This window comes from Labrus mixtus, unplaced genomic scaffold (assembly GCF_963584025.1).
Source record: "Labrus mixtus unplaced genomic scaffold, fLabMix1.1 SCAFFOLD_139, whole genome shotgun sequence".
Lineage (NCBI taxonomy): Eukaryota > Metazoa > Chordata > Actinopteri > Labriformes > Labridae > Labrus > Labrus mixtus.
In genome coordinates this window covers 25,001-40,569 of record NW_026870253.1, presented here as the reverse complement: position 1 = coordinate 40,569, position 15,569 = coordinate 25,001, and the positions used below count along the sequence as shown (strand labels likewise).

General features: G+C 47.0%; 1 protein-coding gene across 1 annotated transcript in view; it reads right to left on the bottom strand.

Moving 5' to 3' along the window:
* Positions 1–313: 313 nt before the first annotated feature.
* The window catches only part of LOC132967180 (contactin-associated protein-like 5), a gene marked incomplete at its 5' end in the record, with an annotated part of 35,205 nt that continues 19,949 nt past the window's right edge, over positions 314–15,569 (bottom strand). Inside the window, 6 exons of the mRNA XM_061034041.1 lie at positions 314–3,770; positions 6,784–6,858; positions 9,701–9,901; positions 10,027–10,114; positions 11,681–11,814; positions 15,410–15,569. The exon at positions 15,410–15,569 is cut by the window's right edge and continues 68 nt beyond it. Coding sequence (XP_060890024.1) covers positions 3,562–3,770; positions 6,784–6,858; positions 9,701–9,901; positions 10,027–10,114; positions 11,681–11,814; positions 15,410–15,569 — 867 coding nt within the window. The remainder of the gene's footprint in view (positions 3,771–6,783; positions 6,859–9,700; positions 9,902–10,026; positions 10,115–11,680; positions 11,815–15,409) is intronic.

The following is a 15,569-nucleotide window of genomic DNA, read 5'->3' as shown; positions in this document are numbered from 1 at the left end:
CTTATCTCGCCTCGTCACGTCACGTCACGTCTCGTCACGTCTCGTCACAGAATGGAAAGCATTTTCACTCCGACTGGACGGACTCAGGATTTTAAATCGGCCACCACTGATTAGAAGGTACACGCCCCTTTCTAAAAGAACAAATAGCTTAAATACATTTGTAGTTAGATTTTTTTATTTTCATCCCGGGTTACGCCCCTAACCTTCATGGTGTGACGTGATGCATGAAACCTGTTTCCAGCGGCGAGAGGATCATCCGTGGCGTGACCTGTCAGACAAACGAGCCGGTTCAAAGTGACTCTCCAACACGGGGTTAACAATATATCGACTTTTATTATTAAATTATACATCTATACAATAGATCCTTAATAAAACTGCAGCTATACAAATCATTAAGAAGAAGTAACCACATGATGTCACACTTGGAGGCGTGTTCATTCACGTCCTCTGACGCCGTCTCAGATAAACAGGACATGCACGGGCGGGGTCGAGACCCCCGTCGTCTGACCACGCCCCTCCCCCGACATCACCTTCAGTAGTTTCATCGTCTTCAGCGACGTCTCGCTGCATCCCTTTCAACCTTTTTTACATTTAAGAAGCCGAGACGACGGAGCAACTTAACACGTTGGTTCATGAGAGGAAAACTGAACTCTTCAGAACCTCAGTTTCTGCTTTCTTAACTGGAAGCCGATTTTAAATGAAGGTGGCATCGCCTTCCCCTTTGTCCAGAGAGAGGTGAAGATCGGGAACAAGAAGGAAACGTCTCTCCGTTTACATCCAGACTGTAAGAGGACGTGTTCATCGAGCTCCGGCTGCAGGACGACTCGTCTTCTTGTTTCTGTTTCAGGATTGTCCTGAGGAAGCTGAAAAACAAAACATGTGTCCCTGTAGTCCGAGAAAGACAAAGTGGAACATCTCCGACTTCTTCTTGGTTGCAAAAAATCTTTAAGCGCTGCTGACGAGCTCCACAGAAAGTGATCAAACCAGAAGAGCTGTGAGTCGTCTGCAAACAGTCGAGCACGCTGTGATGAAGCATTAAACCTCAGCTAGCATGACTCATGGTTAGCTACACTGATGGTGCGTTCAGGTTCCATCAGTGCGTCTTGAACTCAACACTTCCTGCTGTCGTGTGGCGTCTCCAATCAGGATATATTCCTATATTGAGGGGTTTTCATTTTCCCGCCACTCACTGCACGTTTTGTACGTGGATGGCTCTCTGGTGTTCATGGAGGTGCTATATCCTCTCCTTTATTTGTATTCTTTATATAACGTCTACTTCCTTTGTACAACGCACGCTCTAAGCATGAAGGGATTTCTATCTGCTTGAAAAATTATTATTCAGGATTTCCTACGACATCAGCTAAATATCCCCACAATAAAAAACACAACATGTGGCCTGAACAGAGAGCTTTGTGAGGAAATAAACACAAAGAACACAACGTTTGGGCTGCACCCTACAGGCTGACTGTTTGAATTACATCATGATGCGTTTTGTCAGTTTGAATCTCAGCTCTCACTTTGTTCAACAACATGACAGGCTCATAACTCAAATAAACAAAAAACGTCACCGTTACAAATCTTTAAAAATAAGATTCTGCCGACACGGGCTGTCAGAAGAGGCTGCACGAGGAGCTGCTGTTTTCTCTGAGCCCGACTTGTTTTTACTGACAGCAGAATGATTTGTGAAGGTCCCCTCCTCACCAGGATAACAGATATGTGTATTTACACAGGTAGAAAGAAAGAAATCAAAATTTCAAGAGCAGCCTGAAGGAGGTCAAAGGCAGCTGCAAGCTGAGCTGCTACTAGCTGAGCTGCCACATGGACTTGAAATGGGGCCGTCTGAAATGTATTTTTATTGATGAATAAAGAATATATAGTATATTAAAATATTTTGAAACATAAAATATTAAAATATTTTGAGGCAGCGTTCAAACTGATTATTTGGATGTTAGTAAGAGTTTTTAGATCACGCCCATTCTGTGTCAGTTTATATGCAATGTGAAGCTACGAGCTAACTAAAGAGCGCTAACATTAGCATGCTAACACAACAATGCAGGACACAGCTAATGTGAAGCTACGAGCTAACTAAAGAGCGCTACCATTAGCATGCTAACACAACAATGCAGGACACAGCTAATGTGAAGCTACAAGCTAACTAAAGAGCGCTAACATTAGTATGCTAACACAACAATGCAGGTGATTGCAGCTATTTTGTTTGTTTTGGTTTCATGCTGGTGCTCAAGGGCGCCATCTACTGGATCAAAAAGTCGCACATTCTCCCTTTAACTTTGAACTTTTCATTAAAAACTCTTACAGGTTAAACACTTTGACATGAAGTAGCTCAAATGTTTGATTGACAGCTGCGGTTCAAGACGACACAGAGACATTTTACAGATAAATAAAAAAACATGTGTTGAATGATCCGGCACGAGGTGGCACAGAAATCAAATAAAAGCCCAAATCATTGAGCGGAGAGCCGAGCTGATGAAACTGACAAAACGCTGAGTCGGGTGCAGCCCTGAAAAGATGAAAACTTCCTGGATTTGAAGGCAGGTCCGGTTCTAGAACAAAAGACTTAGGGTGCATCTGAGGTTAAAGGGGGTGCAGCCACAGTGACCGGAGAGAGAGAGCCATAAAGAACAGGGGAGGTGTTCTGGGTCCCTCATGTGCGCCCTCATGTGCGCCCTCATGTGCGCTCTCATGTGCGCCCTCATGTGCGCCCTCATGTGCGCCCGCGTGAGAGGACGGGTCATGACCATCAGATCGAGGATGTAATAAACACAATCTGAGTCTCTGTTTGTTTTGCAGCTTAATGCATTCCTTTGCAGCATCGTAGAACCGGGCCTGCCTCTTTAACTTTGTCGACCTCCATGCTCCCTCAAACGCTGCAGAAAGAGAACAGTGAAAGAAACCAAAAGTCACTAATGGTCACCTTGCAGGTGTGGTGCACGAGGGGAGAAAACCAGATTTTCTTTTTTATTCGGCGTACTGCTCGATGTTAATGTGACTGCTTCTGTGAAAACGAATATGAATAACTCCTCAAATAAAAACTTGTATGCAAATTAGGCACTCATACAGTATAGGCAGTATTGTCCCCATTTCTTCTTCTACAACATTCACCACCACTGGAAAAACAAAGACAGCAGCGGATGTGTGCATATCTTACAGGCCTGGCCTACATTCCCCCGACTCGCAGGTACCTTTAAGTCCCCACTGAAATGTGGGAGTATTCAGCATCTGAGGGTTTCAAACTAAGGAGTTCAAGTTGTGCGCATTCAGGATGGACCACGGTGTGTCCGTCCGTCCTCTTTTGCTTTACACATTTTTGCACAGCAGGAACCACAGCAGCTTGATTCTGACAGTTTCACCAACATCAAAAACACTAAGATCTGTAGAGGTGCTCGCTCGGGCTGGAGGTGTGGACCACCAGCTGCAGGTTTATCAGTGTTCCTCAGACACTTCCAGGACACAGAGATGATGTTTGTAGTAAGAAATCCTGCAGCTGCACGTCCACCTGTTTGTCCTTTTCTAAGAGAGAGAGGTGAGTTTGTAGCTCCACAGTCAGATGTAGAACTCCTTCATGTTGTCTCTGACTGAGCTGTGCAGGTGCATCTCTGTCCTGTAGTCCGTGTACATGCTGTGTCTGTTCTCCTCTTTGATGCCGCCGCCGCTGCTGCTGCTGCTCCTCTGGGCGCGCCGCTGCTGGTAGAGGAGGCGGCTTATCACAGCCAGAGCACACACTGCGATGAAGACCACCGCTGTGACCACACCTGAGGACGCAGCGGGGGGGAGAGAGAGCTATCAGCATCAAACATCATGTTGACCTTATTTCAATTACATACAGACAAACAGCTCTCACTGCTAATAAGTTTTATAACCCCACATCACACATCAGAGAGTTCACTGCTGGACATTACACTGGGCTTACTGGGCTTACTGGTCTGACCGGCTGCAGCTAACCGCCTCTCACTCTGCGTTTACATTTCTGTTTGTCTTCATGCTTATTTAAGTCGATTACAGCCCTCTTCCACATGTTGACTTTCTTTAACTCAGTAATATCCAGCAGACGCACTCGTCATGTATTTATAATGAAGAAAAGAAAACAGAAGTGAAACGAGACATTTAAAGAACGAGAGCTTCTCTTTGATCACTTTGTGAGCGCTGCATCATTCATGACTTTATTCTGATGTTCATCCAAACAGGAAGCACGTTATTTATGCACCGTTTGATTTATCTCATGACTTTTTTTCAGCCCTGAAATAAATGAGTGCTCACTTTTATTTGGCAGACCACACACACACACACACACAGACACACACAGACACACACACACACACACACACACACACAGACACACACACACACACACACACACACACACACACAGAGACACACACAGAGACACACACACAGACACACACAGACACACAGAGACACACACAGAGACACACACACACACAGAGACACACACAGAGACACACACAGAGACACACACACAGACACACACACACACAGACACACAGAGACACACACAGAGACACACACACACACAGAGACACACACAGAGACACACACAGAGACACACACACAGACACACACACACACACACACACACACACACAGACACACACAGAGACACACACACACACACACACACACACACACACACACACACACACACACACAGACACACACACACACACACACACACACACACACACACACACACACAGACACACACAGAGACACACACACACACACACACACACACTGTTGTTAAACACTGTAAAAACTGTTGTTTTAACACGCCTGCTTTTCTAATTAAACAAACAGGAGAGAACGTGTTGATTGGAGAATCTGGAGGTGCTGCAGGCAGGCTGCCCCCCCCCCTTCCTCCCCCTCGCCCCCCCCCCCCCCCCTGCAGTCTCTCCACCCAGCCAGCACTCAGCATTCAGTCTCTTGTCCTCTCTGTCTCTCCTGCTGCAGACGAGCTCTCCTGTCATTTCTCATCCAGCGCTCTTCCTCGCCCCCCCCCCCCCCCACCCCCCTCTCCTGTCATTTCTCATCCAGCACTCTTCCTCGCCCCCCCACCCTCGCCCCCCCCTTTCTCCTGTCATTTCTCATCCAGCGCTCTCTTCCTCGTGCCCCACAGTAACCTCCTCTGCTGTCATCGCCATCACCTGACGTTCACTGCACACCTGTTTCTGGTTTCCCCCCTCGGCCCCCCCTCATATCCACCGGCCCGTTCTTCACTTCCTGCCAGATTGTCTCGTTTGCATATTCCCTCGCTTCATGTTTTTTTTGTTTCTGCCTCGTTGTGCCCGCCTGACCTACAGATTGATGTTTCCTCGTCTAACCTCCTTTTTCCTCTTTCAGTTTCCTGCTTTGTTTTGACCTTTTGCTTTTTCACCTCGATCTAAAGAATGTGAACTTTTATTCCGTCCCGCTTGTCTTTGAGTCGTGCAGCTGGAAAGGTTAATTTGAAATCCAATCTCTTCTTCTCCTTTAACAGAAACTCGCTTTAACATCAACACGTCCTCCAGGAGTCGCCTCCCTCTCGTCTCACCGCGATCATAACTCAAAACGCTCATATGCCCGTTTCTCTGCGGGCGCTGATCGTTACCTGAGAGAGAGAATCGACTCTTAAGATAACAGGAAGAGACTCCGCCTCCTTCAGATTAAACTCAGAGCCTCACGCTGTGTTTGATCTGATCTCTGATTGGTCCTCATATCGCTAACTTAATTAGAACATTTATCTTTGATTGATTTGTTCTTCTATTGAAGTTCTCTTCAGAACAGATGAGATGATGCTTCTGATGAGGCCGAGGAAACGCCACGTTATCTTAAGCTAAGCTAAGCTAGGCTAAGCTAACTTTTCCTCCTCTAGCTCCACATTCACATCTACCGACATCTACGTGGAGGTGTAAAAGGTTTTACAAATAGAGTCAGCAGCTTCCTCCTTCAAAATAAAAGACAGACTTCTCCTAAAGTGAAGCTGCTCCATTGTCCCTGCTGGGCCTCCATACATGTGTGGTGGTGTCTGTGTCTGCAGAGACTCTGTCCTCTGACTGGATTTTACTGTTCTGATTTGTGACGGTTGACTCAGAAAATGTGTTCTCAAACAGGCCGTTTGGAGATTTTCCCTTCATGACATCACAAAGGGCAGTAGCCCCTCCCCCAGGTGGGTGACACTCCCACAGCTAGGTGTTTGTTCTGCCCTCTGAGTCTGCCTTCTCACCGTAAACAATAGGACATGGAGCGAGAAAGACAGAGACACCCAAGCCCTTCCAGAGAGGGGGCGTGGTCAGACACAGCTCATTTACATATTTAAAGGTACAGACACAGAAACAGTCTGTTCTGAGCAGGGCTGAAATAGAGGGGTTTATAGACATGATCAAATACAGGATCAGAGTGGATTTAGAACAAGAAACTTCACACACATGTTGAAGAGGAGCTCTGAGAATTATTTAAACTGAAGAAGAGGAGGAGGAGGATATGTGACCTTTAATTTATTGTCTCGTATTGATGCTGCAGATCGAGTTGCATCATCTCAACAACATGACGGATACACAGTAAGTAAGGGGAGGGGGGGAAGTTCCCCTGTTCAGGAAACACTCTCCTTTAATGTCATCACCAGTAATGAAAAGGAGGCTGAGTTATCAAGAGACCAGGAGAAAGAATTACGTTGGAGGCAAATGGGGAGAATGACAAACAACGAACAGCTGGGGCTCGTTTTCAATTAAGCAAAGGAAAAATAATGAAGCAGAAGAAACAGCTACAAACCTGCGATGACAGCCAAGTCCTTCTGGCTGCCGCTCTGATGCTGCTCCTTGTCTTTGTTGGCTGTCGCCGTTTGATCTGAAGCAGCAGAAACAAACACACGAGTGTGACTTCAGAAATATCACCAAATATCATTTTGACTTCTCTCCACGTTAATCTCCTCCTCTGAGAAACGACTTTTAAATGTCAACGACGTCCTCTCATCTAAATATCACCCCCTTCAGGTCCAAGCGCCGTGTGACCCCGAGTCAAGCGGTGGCCGTGAGGAGGTGATGAAGAGGGGTCAGCTGATGTGTGATGACTCGTTTAAGTCGTGTCAGACTGAATGAAGCGCGACAGAGAGAACGCCGCGAGGCGAACAGCTGGTGTTTTCATGAACTGTCTCGTGCGGCTGCCAACACAACAATTAACACAATTTTAATTTAGAAACAGAAAACAGGAAGTCATGAGAGCCTTCCACTTCCTGTTTCTGAGGACGTTATCAATCAGGAAGTGAGTCATCATCACGGTGACTCAGCCTGGTGAATGTTTCTGTAGGATTGTTTTGGATTCATGGAGGGTCCGGATCACATTCTCTCAGAATAAGAATCAGCTGAGTGGTCTCTAAAACAACGACCGATTAATGACGAGGCAAAAGAAACCATCTTATGTTTGTTCACACTCCTATACAGCAGGGGGCGGCATGCACCTGGTTGTTTTGGAAGAGGTAACCATGACAACCACTCACGCGCTGTGTCCATCCTGCTAAGTGAGGATGTTTTTGTTATTTCTGAGACGCCAACGTCGACCCTCTTCCTGCGTCCACATCGTGCAGCTCAGAGGAGGAAACGACGGTTCTTAAAGCGACAGGAGTCGTTTAGATTTACACCGTCATGTAGCGGTCCACTTCCTTGTTTGGGCACGGTTGCGTTCACATCTCCCCGACCTGAGTACACATGAACCAGAGACCACCTGTCTAAGTGGACTCTGGCACAGTACGGACTTGAATGAACTGGACTTTGGGGTCAAGTGTACTCAGACCCGGGTCAATAATTGAGACGTTTTGTCGCCCCTCTTCCTCTCTCTATTATCACCTTTTTATGTAGCGCTCCTTTTTTTTGGGGGGGGGGGGGGGGGGCTTTTTGTGTCTTTAATGTAGCGACAGGACAGTGGATAGAGAGAGAGAGAGGGGAACGACATGCAGGAAAGGAGCCACAGGTGGGATTCGAACCCGGGCCGCACGCTTGGAAGACTACAGCCTCCATACATGGGGCGCGTGCACTAACCACTGCTCCACCAGCGCCCCATGTAGCGCTCCCTTTAACCATGTAGAGCGGTGTTCACAGACCCGGTCCATCACGTTCCCTCTCTCAGCTTCATCTTGTTAAAACTCTCTGCCCGTTACTTTGAGCTCAATTCTCACACATCTGTTCTCACACATAAAAATAAGATTGAAAGTGTAAAAAGACATTTGTGTCGGTGTTAAGAAGCCGGCACAGACAGCTGCTCTGTTGGTACGGATGTGAATGCATCTGTTCAGACAGGCAGGCGACTGGAAGCACAGCTGGCAGACGTCTGCTTCTCACAAACTGTCAGGAGCTACGATCAGCTGCTAACAAGTCATTTTGAAGAACAGTAACATTTTATCAGGAAGATAATTAGACTGATGCTCCAAGTCCTGTTTTTATATTTAGAGGAAGTTCTGGACCTGCATGACCAACAGAGGTGAGAAGTTAGAGGCCAGTTTAAGAGCTGCAGGGGGCGCTGGAGTCCCATCGATGGCGGTCTCCATGCTGGAAATGCTGTCTCAGTCTAACTTTCAGTCAACCTAACGACAGGCTGAGAGCTGGAGCTGAGGCGGGTTTTAAACCTCCTGACAAACCGTTACACCGCGCCCACCTGTCAATCAGGTCAGCTACACGCCTTATTGAGAATAACTCTTATCCTTCATCAAATCAAAACTGATGAGTCATCAAAACATTCACCCCCCGTACAGTGTGTGTCCATCCAGACATGAGCTAATCACACCTATTTGGTTTTTTGAACCAGGCTGTAAACATGTTAATCTCTGCTGTAAAAACAGACTTTTTAGAATGGGTGTGTATGTGACTTCCTGTGCTTCTGCAGCCAGCCTCTAGTGGACACTCCAGGTACTGCAGGATTTTACACTTCAGCATCATGTTTTAAACCCTGGAGGAATTCAGATTCAATGTGTGGCAAAGATGTGTTTTATGTTTTAGCGTCGCCCGAACACCCTGAATCATGAAGTGCAGACATCTTTAATGAAGTCTCTCTGCCGTCTGTCTGCACGGAGCGTCTGATAAGTGCTCAGTAAACACAGTCACACTACATAATGAGGTAAACAGAGTTTAACTGCACTCATCTGAGAGAGAGAGAGAGAGAGAAAGAGAGAGAGAGCGAGCGAGCGAAGCACAAACATCAGGCTTTAAGAATCAGAGACAAAAATACGGAGGATTTAATTGGAGCTGCATCTTGATGATTGTAGATTAATTTGTCAATTACTTCCTGATTGAGTCTCTGAAGAGTGGGTTAATAAAGCCGTCTCCTTTAAATCCCCGGAGCTCACAGTGACATCTTTGATTATCGTTTTAATGGACAGTGAGGTGAAGACGATAATCCTCATGTTCCATAAATAACTGGATTATCACATTTTTTATTGCCCTGTTCAGAGCGCCGTTTCTAGCCACCATATTTACGCCCTGTGACGTTTCTCTTTCAATCTGAATGTGGTGGAGGCGTGATGGGGGATGAAGTGACCCCCCCTCCCTGTACGTCTTCAGAGGCGTTACAGAGGAGAGAGGGGATCAGCTGATGCAGCGGGGGAGCACAGCCCTATGTGTGTGTGTGTGTCTCACAGTGTGTGAGATTAAATATGAAATATTAAAATAAGTATCAAGTGAGGGTTAATGAAGCGGTTTACCTTGCAGCGTGTGCGAGGTGGACTCTGCCAGGGCGCCACAGTTCGATTGGACCAGAGGACCTCTGATGGTGACCAGTGAACTCCCCCGGTTGGTCAGCGCTGCCTTCAGCGGCGCCACGTGATTGAACTGGACTGAGGAGAGGCAGCCGACAAAACCTTTGGAGGCCGCTCGCACCACTTCCTGGTTGAAGTCGTCTCCTCCTGACACAGACGACGACATCATTCTTTACTTTTCACTCAAACATCCAAAGTCTCCGCACGGAGACGGGGAGAACAAAAGCAGCACAGACAAAGGGAGGACGGCGGCGCACGGTGGGAGGACTTACTGGTGACTTTGCCCAATGTCAGGGATCTGATTAGGATCAGCTCTGCATCAGATGACAGTGTGTACTTTGTGTGGATGTCCTGGTCGATCTGGTTGAGTGGAGAGAAATCAAATAACAAGCCAATTACAAGAAATCTAAACCGTGCTAACAGCAGCAGCAGCAGCACATTTCAATACATTATGGATCGAGCTCCGTGTTCACTGCAGCTTCACACTGAACCACATCCGCCCACAGTTAGCTTTGAAGTGATGTCGACCTCTGCTCCTGCTCCACCGCGCTGACTCAGTTGCATCACTTAACTTGATGATCTGCAATAAAGCGCTGCCGGTTTCTGATGACATCTATGGCCGTTTTAAAAATGCACACAGAGGTTTCATGTGCACGTTTTAATGCAGAGGAACGTCGATTTGAAAAGCATCGCTCACACTGATTAATGTTTGGAGAAGAAGAGAAAATTTAATCTGATAAACGTCTAATGATTACATTCATAAAAATAACTTCTGCAAGTCTGGAAGTCAGAGCTAAACGTTGTTTTAAAGGAGCTCTCAAACACATCCAGGTGATCAGCTGTCATCACATGCATTAAAAGGAACTTTGGCAGGGAGGGAAATTAGCACCTGCCAACTGCCAACTGCACGCCGAACGCCGGCGGTGGCAGGTGAACATTAAGCACACCTGTATGCCACCAGAGCAGAGAGGAGATTTTAAATTTTAAATGTCCCCTTTGGAAAGAAAATCTAACGGCACAAAGACTCTGGGATCAAAAGTACTCAACGTTTGACACATCTCCTGTCACAGAGTTTCAGAGATGTGATAACAGTCCTCAAAGGAGACGCTTTGAAATCACCGTAAAAACACAGAATCAAAATCCTTTTTCAATACTTCAGAACATGAACGATATAAATATTTGAAGTCTGAGTGACGTCCCCCGTCTGTTCCTGCAGGGGGCGCTGGAGTCCCATCGATGGTTTTTTGAACCAGGCTGTAAACATGTTAATCTCTGCTGTAAAAACAGACTTTTTAGAATGGGTGTGTATGTGACTTCCTGTGCTCCTGCAGCCAGCCTCTAGTGGACACTCCAGGAACTGCAGGTTTTTAAGCCCAGGTTTCTGCCTGGGTTCTACCTGTCTCTACAGCAGACGTCCACATGTGTGATTTTAAAATCTTCCTGTCTCTCTTTATTTCAACCAGCAGAATGATGTCATGATGTCGAGGATTATCATTCAGGTAATCGGATACTTTACGAAGGTAAAATAATATGGACAGCACGTCTCTGTCTCCTTCTGTTTTACAAAAGTGAAGTCAAAATACCTGAGTGATACGCTGACACAGCGAGCTGGTGACATGTGCAGGAAAGAGCTGGTCGAGTGGAACTGCAGTATTGACGATCACCTTTCTTTGTTCTGATTGGTCGACTCGACTGTCATGCATCACAGAACTCTGCTTTAAAGCGCGTTACCTTCCTAACTCTCCACACAGGAAGTTTCTGGGTCGCGTGGATGTTTGGTTTAAATCAAGCTGCTAAAACAACTTCCTGACGTTTGGGAGATGTGTTGTTGCAACGAGTTGGGCGTCGGGCAGAATGGGGCTACAGACGCCAAACCCAGACGACCTTTAACTCGTTGTTTCATCATCTCCTCACTCCTCTGCTCACCTGTACATAGAGGTTCTTTCCCACTCGGTGGATCCGGACTCGATGGAGTCGCCCGTCTGCCAGGTTGCCGAGGGCGGGGCTGAAAACGTCTGGACTCGTGTCTGTTTGAAGGTGATACCAGATCTGCAGACTCCCTGGACAGGAAGCAGAAAGAACCAGAGTCAGGTCAAGTCCTCTTTATCATGTTAAACATATTCCAGCCCACCGGAGGAGAGAGAGAGATAGAGAGAGAGAGAGAGAGAGACAGAGAGAGAGACAGAGAGAGACAGAGAGAGAGAGAGAGAGAGAGAGAGAGACAGAGAGAGAGAGAGAGACAGAGAGAGAGACAGAGAGAGAGAGAGAGACAGAGAGAGAGAGAGAGACAGAGAGAGACAGAGAGAGACAGAGAGAGAGAGAGAGACAGAGAGAGAGAGAGAGACAGAGAGAGACAGAGAGAGAGAGAGAGACAGAGAGAGGCAGAGAGAGAGAGAGACAGAGAGAGAGAGAGAGACAGAGAGAGACAGAGAGAGAGAGAGACAGAGAGAGAGAGAGAGAGACAGAGAGAGAGAGAGAGACAGAGAGAGACAGAGAGAGACAGAGAGACAGAGAGAGGCAGAGAGAGAGAGAGAGACAGAGAGAGGCAGAGAGAGAGAGAGACAGAGAGAGAGAGAGACAGAGAGAGACAGAGAGACAGAGAGAGGCAGAGAGAGAGAGAGAGACAGAGAGAGGCAGAGAGAGAGAGAGACAGAGAGAGAGAGAGAGACAGAGAGAGACAGAGAGAGACAGAGAGAGAGAGACAGAATACCTATTTACTGAAATGAGACGCTTCTTTATAAATAGAGTCTCTATCTAAACTTCTTCAATTGCTGTTTGAGATCTCTATCTCACAGCTCCTCGCCCACACACTGAATAAGTCAATATGTGCTCCGTGTTCCTCCCACACACACACACACACACACACACACACACACACACACACACACACACACAAACACACACACACACACACAGACACACACACACACACACACACACACACACACACACACACAGATCAAAGAGTCGGGGAGATATGCATTGTGAAGTGCTGCTGGGTCAATATTACAATTCCCTGTGTGTAGGTGAAGACGTGAAGGGCTTTGTGTTGTGATTCATTGTGAACTCGGCGAGCGCTCGTGTCGACGGAGGTCGCGGCGTGGAGTGTCTCCTCTGCTCTTCAGTGTTTACACGGCAGCTGGAACGAGAGGCGTGCGGATGTAACACATTGCACGTCCTCTAACATGCATTAGGACGCTGACTTACAGGAGCGCAGCGATGTCACTCGATATGATCCTGGAAAGTTTGAAATGAGCTTAAAGGCTGTCAGCATTAAGCTTTGAGACGTGGCGTTGAGATATGACCGGCGCCGACAGCAGGAAACACCGGTGAACAAGAGCGACACGTTTCCTTCTTCTCCAGACTCGAAACATGAATCTAAATCAAATCATCAAATCTTTATTTTCTCTGATTCTTTTCAGATTTGTGATGGCAACCACTGAAGATGTAGCACCCCGTTATCGAGCCCCCGTTATCGAGTGCCCCGTTATCGAGTGCCCCGTTATCGAGCGCCCCGTTATCGAGCGCCCCGTTATCGAGCGCCCGTTATCGAGCGCCCCGTTATCGAGCGCCCGTTATCGAGTGCCCCGTTATCGAGTGCCCCGTTATCGAGCGCCCCGTTATCGAGCGCCCCGTTATCGAGCGCCCGTTATCGAGTGCCCCGTTATCGAGTGCCCCGTTATCGAGCGTCCGTTATCGAGCGTCCGTTATCGAGTGCCCCGTTATCGAGCGTATGTTATTAAGCGTCTGTTATCGAGCGTCCGTTATCGTGAGCCCGTTATCGAGTGTCTATTATCGAGCGCCCGTTATCAAGCGTCCATTATCGAGTGCCCCGTTATCGAGCGTCTGTTATCAAGCGCCCATTATCAAGCGCCCGTTACCGAGCGCCCCGTAATTGACTGCCCGTTATCGGCCGCCCCATTAACCAGCGTCCGTTATCGAGCGCCCGTTATCGAGAAACCACACCTTCAGCTTGTTTACATTCAAATAATTCTTCTTTTTTTATTTTTTACATTATATTCTATTTTACTGTATTTATGTGTATTAGTAATTTGAGTGTTTATTTCATGGCCTTGCGGAACAGTCTTTACATTTCACTGCACATCTGTATGAACAGGTGACAAATAAAAATCTTGAATCTGAATCTTGTTTTCTCTTCAGCTTCTCTTCTGTCTCTGCAGCCTTCACATCTTAATGGCCTCCTCTCTGGGACTCAATAAATGCAGCGTACATCTTCTTTAAAACTCAAATAAAACATTTGAGTCTTTTTCTTTCTTCTGCACTTTGACGAGTTCAGGTTTATTGGACGTTGAGACTCTGAATGAAGACAGCTGCAGAGGAGGAGCAGAGCAGCGGGGGTTACATCTTTTCATTAGCCTATAATCAGTTTGCTCTAAGTCGAGGGGGCGGCGCCTGTATTATTTCCATCCTGGCAGCTGTGCAGTGAGCAGTATGATACACATGAGCTGCCTCATGTCAACAAATAAACCTGAGATTTATTAAAAACATCCTCCTGTTCAATCTGCAGCTCTCTGATTGGCCTCTCTCTGCTTTAATAAAAGACTCTGCAGGATTGTTTCTGACTTCCCTTTCTTCCCCGTTTGATCTCGGCGCGTTTTTGAACTCTCGTTGGTTCGTGGTGTGCACGTAAAGTGGACAAAAAAAATCCACAGCTGAGAAGGCAAGCAGCCTGTGTAATTATGCAAGCTCCTTCGGTAACCATGGCAACGCATTTGTGTGTCAGCACAGTGAGTGCTGAAACATAATAAAATGAAAAGGATTAAACAAAGACGAGAGGCGTCCTTCATCACGTTCACGTTGTTCATGCAGTAACACGATCCTATAAAGTCGAGTGTCACACACGCCGCGTGTCACGCCGCGTGTCACGCCTCTCCAGAGGTGACCACGTTCACTTTGTCTGAAAGCACTGAAAGCAGAAAACAGCTGAGCGTGCAACTCTTCTCCTTAACGCCGTTATCTTGGGATCTCCAGTTAATTACTTTGTTATCTCCAGAAAATGAGATAATCACGCCGTTATCACGAGAAAACACAAAGGTTGTTCCATCAGAAACACGTATGGCGTTCATTGGGGATCAGTTCACGTCAGTCTTTGTCATCGAAGAAGAAAAAAAACAGTTTCTGTCAAATCGACTAAAATGCAAAAATTAGTTTTTCCCCTTCAGTCGTGAACCCTTCTGACGCTGCTGCTGACTTCCTGCATAAGACGCCGATCAGCTGTTCTGATTGGTTGACAGAACGCCGCAGGGTTTTAAACACACTAAACCAAAACATTCAATTAAATTCTCAGAGTAAAAATAATCATTGAAACATTTTTCCTGGGTAAAACTCGACAGCTGATTTAATCTCTGAGCGACGGGACACGTGGCGAACGTTTGATTGATGACCCCGATGAAGCTGACCTTTGACCTCGCTCGCAGTCCGTCATATTAAATCCATAACTGTCATTTCAACGAGGGACTGAAGACCAGAGGGCCGCATGATGCCAGCTGATTGGATGATTTCAAACAGTTCATCTCTGAGCTGCAGAATGTTTGTAAACATGAATCAGCTGATCTGTCGTGACCACGTGGCTCTTTAAACCGTTAGCACGGTGACTCAGGACTTTAGAGTGAGAGGAAGAGAAGCTGTACAAACCGTTGTTGGCGAGGATGACGGCGATGTACTGCTGGCTGAAGGTGCTGACGGTCAGCAGCATGGCGGGCCGCTGGGATGTGACGAAGCTGAACGCCACGTCCTCTCTGGCTCGGCTGCTGCTCTCGGTGGAAACGCTGGAGGCCGGCGAGCTTCTGTTCTG